Source organism: Salvelinus sp. IW2-2015, linkage group LG5 (assembly GCF_002910315.2).
Source record: "Salvelinus sp. IW2-2015 linkage group LG5, ASM291031v2, whole genome shotgun sequence".
NCBI classification, from domain to species: Eukaryota; Metazoa; Chordata; class Actinopteri; order Salmoniformes; family Salmonidae; genus Salvelinus; species Salvelinus sp. IW2-2015.
In genome coordinates this window covers 17,712,122-17,721,896 of record NC_036844.1, presented here as the reverse complement: position 1 = coordinate 17,721,896, position 9,775 = coordinate 17,712,122, and the positions used below count along the sequence as shown (strand labels likewise).

Here is a 9,775-nt window from a genome sequence, read left to right as displayed (position 1 = left end):
TTCAGAGGGTAGGCTAAACCAGAATGTGGGTTCAGAGGGTAGGTTTAAACCAGAATGTGGGTTCAGAGGGTAGACTAAACTCAAATGTGGGTTCAGAGGGTAGGTTAAACTCAGAATGTGGGTTCAGAGGTAGGTTAAACCAGAATGTGGGTTCAGAGGGTAGGCTAAACCAGAATGTGGGTTCAGAGGGTAGGTTAAACTCAGAATGTGGGTTCAAGGGGTAGGTTAAACCAGAATGTGGGTCAGGGGTAGGTTAAACCAGAATGTGGGTTCAGAGGGTAGGCTAAACTCAGAATGTGGGTTCAGAGGGTAGGCTAAACTCAGAATGTGGGTTCAGAGGGTAGGTTTAACTCAGAATGTGGGTTCAGAGGGTAGGTTAAACTCAGAATGTGGTTCAGAGGGTAGGTTAAATCAGAATGGGGTTCAGAGGGTGTCTAAAACTCAGAATGTGGGTTCAGGGGGTAGGTTAAACCAGAATGTGGGTCAGAGAGAGGTTAACCAGAATGTGGGTTCAGAGGGTAGGCTAAACCAGAATGTGGGTTCAGAGGGTAGGTTAAACCAGAATGTGGGTTCAGAGGGTAGGTTAACCAGAATGTGTTCAGAGGTGGTTAAACTCAGAATGTGGGTTCAGAGGGTAGGCTTAAACCAGATGTGGGTTCAGAGGGTAGGTAAACCAGAATGTGGTTCAGAGGGTAGGTTAAACCAGAATGGTAGAGGGGAGGAACTCAGAATGTGGGTTCAGAGGGTAGGTTAAACTCAGAATGTGGGTTCAGAGGGTAGGCTAAACCGAGGATTCAGAGGGTAGGTTAAACCAGAATGTGGGTTCAGAGGTAGGCTAAACCAGAATGTGGGTTCAGAGGGTAGGTAAACCAGAATGTGGGTTCGAGGGGTAGGTTAAACCAGAATGTGGGTTCAGAGGGTAGGTAAACTCAGAATGTGGGTTCAGAGGGTAGGCTAAACCAGAATGTGGGTTCAGAGGGTAGGCTAAACCAGAATGTGGGTCAGAGGGTAGGTTAACTCAGAATGTGGGTTCAGAAGGGTAGGCTAAACCAGAATGTGGGTTCAGAGGAGCATCAGAATGGTGTTCAAGGGTAGGTAACCCAGAATGGTGTCAGAGGGGTAGGCCTAAACCAGAATGTGGGTTCAGAGGGTAGGCTAAACCAGAATGTGGGTTCAGAGGGTAGGTTAAACCAGAATGTGGGTTCAGAGGTTAGTAAACTCAGAATTGGGTTTAGGGTAGGTAAACTCAGAATGTGGGTTCAGAGGTAGGCTAAACTCAGAATGTGGGTTCAGAGGGTAGGTTAAACCAGAATGTGGGTTCAGGAGGTAGGTTAAACCAGAATGTAGGGTTTCAGAGGGTGGCTAAACCAGAATGTGGGTTCAGAGGGTAGGTTAAACCAGAATGTGGGTTCAGAGGTAGGTTAAACCAGAATGTGTCAGAGTGTGGTTAAACTCAGAATGTGGGTTTCAGGGGTAGGCTAAACCAGAATTGGGTTCAGAGGGTAGGCTAAACCAGAATGTGGGTCAGAGAGTAGGTTTAAATCTCGAATTGGGTTCAGAGGGTAGGCTCTAAACCAGAATGTGGGTTCAGAGGGTAGGCTAAACCAGAATTGGGTTTCAAGGGTAGGGTAACTCAAATGTGGGTTCAAGGGAGGCAAACCAGAATGTGGGTTCAGAGGGTAGGCAACCAGATGTGGGTTCAAGGGGTAGGTTAAACCAGTGTGGGTTTCAGAGGGTAGGCTAACTCAGAATGTGGGTTCAGGGGTAGGCTAAACTCAGAATGTGGGTTTCGAGGGTAGGCAAACCGAATGTGGGTTCAGAGGGTAGGCTAACCAGAATGTGGGTTCAGAGGTAGGCTAAACCAGAATGTGGGTTCAGAGGTAGGCTAAACCAGATTTTATTACGATTTGCATCGCAACAAATAATCTGCCTCAGACCCCAACCAGGAGCATCAATAATCGTGCTTAAATTCTCAGCAACACAAAGATTCTTGATGCCCTTCAGACTCCTTCTGCACCAAGGACGTCAAGGACAAAATCAGTTAACCACTAACTGAGGAACTCAATTTAACCTTGCGCAATACCCTAGATGCAGTTGCACCCCTAAAAACTAAAAACATTTTGTCATAAGAAACTAGCTCCTGGTATACAGAAAATACCCGAGCTCTGAAGCAAGCTTCCAGAAAATTGGAACGGAAATGGCGCCACACCAAACTGAAAGTCTTCCGACTAGCTTGAAAGACAGTACCGTTGCAGTATCGAGAGCCCTCACTGCTGCTCGATCATCCTATTTTTTCCAACTTAATTGAGGAAAATAAGAACAATCCAAAATGTATTTTTTGATACTGTCGCAAAGCTAACGAAAAGCAGCATTCCCCAAGTGAGGATGGCTTTCACTTCAGCAGTAATAAATTCATTGAACTTCTTTGAGGAAAAGATCATGATCATTACAAAGCAATTACGGACTCCTCTTTAAATCTGCGTATTTCCTCCAAAGCTCAGCTGTCCTGAGTCTGCACCAACTCTTCCAGGACCTAAGATCAAGAGAGACACTTAAGTGTTTTAAGTACTATATCTCTTGACCACAATGATGAAAATAATCATGGCCTCTAACCTTAAGCTGCATACTGGACCTATTCCAACTAAACTACTTAAAGAGCTGCTTCATGTGCTTGGCCCTCCTATGTTGACCTAATAAACGTCTCTCTATCCACCGGATGTGTACCAAACTCACTAAAAGTGCAGTAATAAAGCCTCTCTTGAAAAAGCCAAACCTTGACCCAGAAAATATAAAAACTATCGGCCTATTTCGAATTCTTCCATTCTATCAAAAATTTAGAAAAAGCTGTTGCGCAGCAACTCACTGCCTTCCTGAAGACAAACAATTATACGAATGCTTTCAGTCTGGTTTTAGACCCCCATCATAGCACTGAGACTGCACTTGTGAAGGTGGTAAATTACCTTTAATGGCGTCAGACCGAGGCTCTGCATCTGTTCTCTTGCTACTAGACCTTAGTGCTGCCTTTGATACCATCAATCACCACATTCTTTTGGAGAGATTGGAAACCCCAAATTGGTCTACACGGACAAGTTCTGGCCTGGTTTAGATCTTATCTGTCGGAAAGATATCAGTTTGTGTCTGTGAATGGTTTGTCCTTGACAAATCAACTGTACATTTCGGTGTTCCTCAAGGTTCCGTTTAGGGACCCGCTAATTGTTTTCCTAAATATTTCACCTCTTGGGGATGTCATTCGAAAACATAATGTTAACTTTCACTGCTATGCGGATGACACACAGCTGTACATTTCAATGAAACAGGGTGAAGCCCCAAAATTGCCCTCGCTAGAAGCCTGTGTTTCAGACATAAGGAAGTGGCTGGCTGAAAACATTCTACTTTAAACTCGGACAAAACAGAGATGCTTGTTCTTAGGTCCCAAGAAACAAAGAGATCTTCTGTTGAATCTGACAATTAATCTTGATGGTTGTAAAGTCGTCTCAAATAAAACTGTGGAAGGACCTCGGCGTTACTCTGGACCCTGATCTCTCTTTTGACGAACATATCAAGACTGTTTCAAGGACAGCTTTTTTTCCATCTACGTAACATTGGCAAAAATCAGAAATTTTCTGTCCAAAAATGATGCAGAAAATTAATCCATGCTTTTGTTTACTTCTAGATTAGACTACTGCCAATGCTCTTACTTTCGGCTACCCAGAATAAGCACTAAATAAACTTCAGTTAGTGCTAAATTCGGCTGCTAGAAATCCTGACTAGAACCAAAAAAATGTGATCATATTACTCCAGTGCTAGCCTCCCTACACTGGCTTCCTGTTAAGGCAAGGGCTGATTTCAAGGTTTTACTGCTAACCTACAAAGCATTACATGGGCTTGCTCCTACCTATCTTTCCAAGTTGGTCCTGCCGTACATACCTACACGTACGCTACGGTCACAAGACGCAGGCCTCCTAATTGTCCCTAGAATTTCTAAGCAAACAGCTAGAGGCAGGGCTTTCTCCTATAGATCTCCATTTTTATGGAGTGGTCTGCCTACCCATGTGAGAGACGCAGACTCGGTCTTAACCTTTAAGTCTTTACTGAAGACTCATCTCTTCAGTAGGTCATATGATTGAGTGTAGTTTGGCCCAGGAGTGTGAAGGTGAACGGAAAGGCTCTGGAGCAACGAACCGCCCTTGCTGTCTCTGCCTGGCCGGTTCCCCTCTCTCCACTGGGATTCTCTGCCTCTAACCCTATTACAGGGGCTGAGTCACTGGCTTACTGGTGCTCTTTCATGCCGTCCCTAGGAGGGGTGCATCACTTGATTGGGTTGAGTCACTGACGTGGTCTTCCTGTCTGGGTTGGCGCCCCCCCTTGGGTTGTGCCGTGGCGGAAATCTTTGTGGGCTATACTCTGCCTTGTCTCAGGATGGTAAGTTGGTGGTTGAAGATATCCCTCTAGTGGTGTGGGGGCTGTGCTTTGGCAAAGTGGGTGGGGTTATATCCTTCCTGTTTGGCCCTGTCCGGGGGTATCATCGGATGGGGCCACAGTGTCTCCTGACCCCTCCAGTCTCAATGCTGCAGTAGTTTGTGTCGGGGGGCTAGGGTCAGTCTGTTATATCTGGAGTACTTCTCCTGTCTTATCCAGTGTCCTGTGTGAATTTAAGTATGCTCTCTCTAATTCTCTCTCTCGGAGGACCTGAGCCCTAGGACCATGCCTCAGGACGACCTGGCATGATGACTCCTTACTGTCCCCAGTCCACCTGGCCGTGTTGCTGCTCCAGTTTCAACTGTTCTGCCTGCGGATATGGAACCCTGACCTGTTCACCGGACGTGCTGTTTTCAACTCTCTAGAGACCGCAGGAGCGGTAGAGATACTCTTAATGATTGGTTATGAAAAGCCAACTGACATTTACTCCTGTGCTGGCTTGCTGCACCCACGACAACTGTGATTATTTGACCATGCTGGTCATTTATGAACATCTTGTCCATGTTCAGTTATAATCTCCACCCGGCACAGCCAGAAGAGGACTGGCCCACCCCTCATAGCCTGGTTCCTCTCTAGGGTTCGGCCTTTCTAGGGAGTTTTTCCTAGCCACCGTGCTTCTACACCTGCATTGCTTGCTGTTTGGGGTTTTAGGCTGGGTTTCTGTACAGCACTTTGAGATATCAGCTGATGTACAAAGGGCTATATAAATAAATTTGATTTGAAATTTGATTTAATGTGGGTTCAGAGGGTGGGCTAAACTCAGAATGGCTGTTAGGCTAAGACACGCGTTTTTCTTTTGAAGGTTGAACAACAAATGTAATTGTAGAGGATACAGAGCAATGGAAAGATCTACATCCTTGGGGAATAAAGATTCATGAACAGTTTAGACTACAGGTAGTCTAGCGGTTAGTCGGGCCAGTAAGCGAAGGTTGGTTTGAATACCTGAGCAGACATGGTGAAAATAGGCAAGGTACCCTTGAGCAAGGCACTGAACACCAATTCGCTCCAGTTATGGCTAACCCTGTAAAACACATTTGGGATTACCAGGTCATTGTTACCTTGGGTTCAGATCCAGACCCTTCCATTTTTGGGGTTACAAAAGCAGAGGACRTAATGAGATGGACCAGAGGCTGACCAACAGCAGAATAGATCTGACCTGAATAATGTCTGTACAGATGCTCCTTAGAGTGCAGTGAGAGGCCTTGAAAAGGAGCAGCTCTGAGCAACTGGGTCAGCCCAGCCATGTCCCAAAAAAAAGCAGCCTTACAGCTTGAGTGTCTAATGCATGTGAACACCGGCCATACTCYGTTGCCATTTCCCCTCTAAGCCAGTCAAAATGTCATTACTCAAGCAGTTGAATGCCTACCAGAATTTGTGCTCTTTGGCAGATGTTCAAGTGATAGCTAGAAAATGGCCAATTGTAAATGTGCCATGCAAGCACCAATAAAGGAAACTAGCTGCACATCACATGAAATTGCCAAGACAGCAACTAAAGCACTAGCTCCTTCTAGTGGACAAGATTAAGTATTACAATAAGAATACCTTCAAAATCAAAGTATTAAACAAAAGCATAATTTAAAAGTTTATAAAATGTTTATTGACATTACATGAATATACAGTCTTGATCATACATGCAAGTTACATTGATGGCCAGGTAGAACTTACCCACTTTAGGTCAATGCATTTAATTACCAGGAAGTCCAACACCCAGGTGTTGGAACACAAGCTATACACTTCCCAACACTAACATTTCTCCCACAATCGTTAAGACTTTACTAAAAAAAATAAAATCACATAAGTAATACATTCTGTACAGTACAAGCAGCACATAGCGCCAGCAGGCATCTCATAGGGTGAGTTGTTTTGCAAGGTCCTTGATCAATGAAGACTTAAGCTGTGAAATAGTGGCAATTCTCATCTGCTTCTGACTAGAGTACTTGTTCTTAACCGTCTGAAACAAAGAGTTAAAAATCAGGGGGACAAGGGCAATTTCGTAGAATCATTTGAACGCTAATCATTGGTGCATGTATAGTGACATTCACAAAGCAAGAGGCAGTACTTTGTATGATACTCACCATGTGCTTAGTTTGTCCCTCGTTCACCTTCAGAACATTTTTTGCGATGTGCTGCATGGCAGGGACCAGGCTGTCTTCTGTGTAGTTCATGTAATGCTGTAGTGTGGAGCTCTGGGGTGAGGACAGAAATACAGCAAGTAAGAAGACTTAAGCAATAATGAACAATGTCCTCGTTTCACTGGTCAGGAAAGCTTACAAAATGGTGGATGCCATTCAGAAAAGTTAAGAGAATTGAATAAACTGATGACATCTTACCCATTCACCGCAGTTGAAGACCTTCAGGGTGAGGGCAAAGGCTGCACTGGCCACCTGGGAGGGAGGGAAGTGCACCATCTCGTAGTCTACCATGGTGAGCTCCACAAAGTACTTTGCCAGGGTGTGGTGCTCAGCAGTCACCTGGAGAGATTTTAATTGGTGTGAATACAGGACAGGGCTGTCCAACCCTCTTCCAAAGAGCTACAGTCCTATAGATTTCTGCACTAAGGCTAATCTAGTGCACCAGATTCTAATAATTAGCTGGTTGATAAACTAAGCAAGTTACACCTGTGGTTGGAGCAAAAACCTACAGGAAGGTAGCTCTTTCGGAACAGGGTTGGAGAGCAACACAAATGGAGGTGTCAGTATTGAAGGGGGTTGGCATACCTCGCCAATCTTTGAGGCCCTTCTGAGGAACTGGAGGGGGAGAGGACGGCCAAAGCTGAACTTGAGCACCCTTAGGATCGTCATCTCCATGTCCCTGATCTGTGCAGTGGTGTAGGCCTGGTCGGTAACATAGGCGAAGTCTAAGATCTCCGGAGGGTACATCTCCTCGTATTTGGAGGCAATGAACATGGCTGTCACACCAACAAGCTGGAGCTGRTTTTTGGGCAGTGGGTTATCCTGGTGAACGAGATGTCAATCAATTGGGACCTTTCACACACACAGTAATAAGAGCAAATMATTTGTGGTTCTGTCAAACCCATTTTGTTGATCTGCCCCAACTTGAAATGCTGGATTGGCAAAAAATAAAGCCTACTAGCGGGTTAAATGATATGTCTGCTACATTCCCCACCACGTGGCCTCCCGAGTGGCGCAGTGGTCTAAGGCACTGCATCGCAGTGCTAGCTGTGRCACTAGAGATTCTGGGTTCGAGTCCAGGCCCTGTCGCAGCAGGCCGCGACCGGGAGGCAGCGCACAATTGGCCCAGCGTTATCCGGGTTAGGGGAGGGTTTGGCCGGCAGGGATATCCTTGTCTCATAGCACTAGCAACGCCTGTGGCGGGCCGGGCACAGGGCACGCTGACACGGTAGCCAGGTGTACGGTGTTTCCTCCGACACATTGGTGCGGATGGCTTCCAGGTTGGATGGACATTGTGTCAAGAAGCAGTGCAGCTAGGTTGTGTTTCGGAGGATGCATGGCTCTAGACCTTCGCCTCTCCCCGAATCCGTACTGGAGTTGCAGCAAGACTAGACTACTACCAATTGGATATCACGAAATTGGGGAGGAATAAAGGGGTGAAAATAAATTCCCACAACACTTCAAATAGTTTCAGATCAGGATGTCTAGGATATAGTTGGCCAAGGGAAAAATGCCACTGACTTATTACCTGAAGGAAGCGATCAATGATTCCCACAGTCATGAACATGGTCTCCTGCAGCAGGCGGAACTTGATTTGGACCTGGACAAGCCAATCGATGAGGATAGCACGCATGTTGCCTGTAATTTCCTGTCCCTCCAGATATTTGGGTTTGACAGCCTGATCAATCTGCAAGGGGAGATGACAGAGGGTCATGTATGCAACAGGCACATGCAGTAAGATAATGCATTTGCTGGACATAGTTACTCCGTTTCAGAACACCAACCTCAAGTTTCTGGAGATATTTGTAGATGTCCTTCACATAGTCACTGCAGAGCATGGGGTTGTCATAGTCATCAGCATCTACATCCTTGATATTAAGTAGGACATCTGAGAAGGCCTGGCACAGCTCGTTGGGAACACAGCCAGATGTCTCCATAGGTGTGGGAGACATTGGCTCAGGCAAAACCTGTCAGATAACACCCAACGTTCATATTCAATATGGGGTGTAGTGGTGAACAAGGTCCAAGACGGGAATGGAGAGTTGAGCAGATTGAAGGCAAACAAAAATATGAAGCAGACAAATTATTGCCCATCACCCCAGAAGTCTCACCTGAACAGGGGGAAAAACTACTATTTTTGGTGCTTGAACCACCTGGGCCTTTTCAGTCCGCGTGCTGGTCTRCCTGTCAACCACCTTAGTGGTTTCTGCCTTTGCATTCTGTAGAATCATTTAAGCGCAGTATTTTAGTACAAAAAAAAAAAAAAGACATGGCAACTAGATCGTAAGCCATACATAGAGAAAACGTTTCCGGAATCTCACCTTTTTCAGAGTCTGTCTGGGGACTCCAACATTTCCGATTTCGCCGAGCGCCGCTCGTTGTCTCAGCGTAGGCTTAGTTCCCAGAACAGCCTTTCCCGGCAGAGTAGTTTGGTTCTCTGAGGAAGCCAGACGACTCTACCGCAATAAAAGAAACCATGTAGCTAGATTGATTCACAGTCAAATAAAACAAGGGATATCGAACTCTGAATGGCTACAGTACGCAAGAATGTCACGAGAAGGAAACATTTTTGCAGATGCACGAGGCGATTCCCTCATCTCCATTTGAGCTCCAAAAACTCTAAACTAATGCATAGAAAAAATGAATCAAATGCCACGACTACATTACAACAACGAGAAAATCCGCAAAATATAAAACTTACTCTGGTCATAGGGAGAGCCATTTCGAAAGATGAGTTTGTTTGCTGAAGACAGAATACACTGATCTGTACAATACCAAAGGGTGAATGACCGTGGTTTAAATGCAGGCTTACTCGAATCTCATTCGCTGCGTTCCCAAATTCATTGTCATCTGATTGGATGATATGCAGCCGCTTAGAATGCGTTCCTAGGACAACCTGTAATGACGACAGAATTCATCATTTTTTTTAAGACTTCCGCCTCCTTATAAATAAGAAAAATACGTTTTGTTTCAGTTGAAAACAAAGGCACTTTATTGTACTTAATTACGGTTTACCAACTTGTTTTTTTGTTTGTTGATGTTTTCTACTATGTAATGAATTATATGTTTGCAAAGATCTTTTTATTTATTTTACTAGGCAAGTCAGTGAAGAACAAATTCGTATTTACAATGACGGCCTACCGGGGAACAGTGGGTTACCTGCC

At 45.2% G+C, this 9,775-nt stretch overlaps 1 protein-coding gene across 2 annotated transcripts; it reads right to left on the bottom strand.

The window, feature by feature from the left end:
* Nucleotides 1-6,053: 6,053 nt before the first annotated feature.
* LOC111963995 (G2/mitotic-specific cyclin-B1) lies at nt 6,054-9,423 on the bottom strand. Of its 2 annotated transcripts, XM_023987626.2 has the most exons (9): nt 9,313-9,423; nt 8,933-9,067; nt 8,723-8,830; nt 8,396-8,578; nt 8,140-8,298; nt 7,197-7,433; nt 6,810-6,950; nt 6,555-6,665; nt 6,054-6,430 (listed from the first exon to the last, which is right to left on the bottom strand). In XM_023987626.2, the coding sequence occupies exons 1-9, from the start codon at nt 9,331-9,333 to the stop codon at nt 6,326-6,328; spliced, it is 1,200 nt and encodes a 399-aa protein (XP_023843394.1). In that variant the 5' UTR covers nt 9,334-9,423; the 3' UTR covers nt 6,054-6,325. The 2 variants fall into 2 exon arrangements, with proteins under 2 accessions (XP_023843394.1, XP_023843395.1); XM_023987627.2 differs by lacking the exon at nt 7,197-7,433 and having other exon boundaries at nt 6,229-6,430; nt 9,313-9,413.
* Nucleotides 9,424-9,775: the final 352 nt, after the last annotated feature.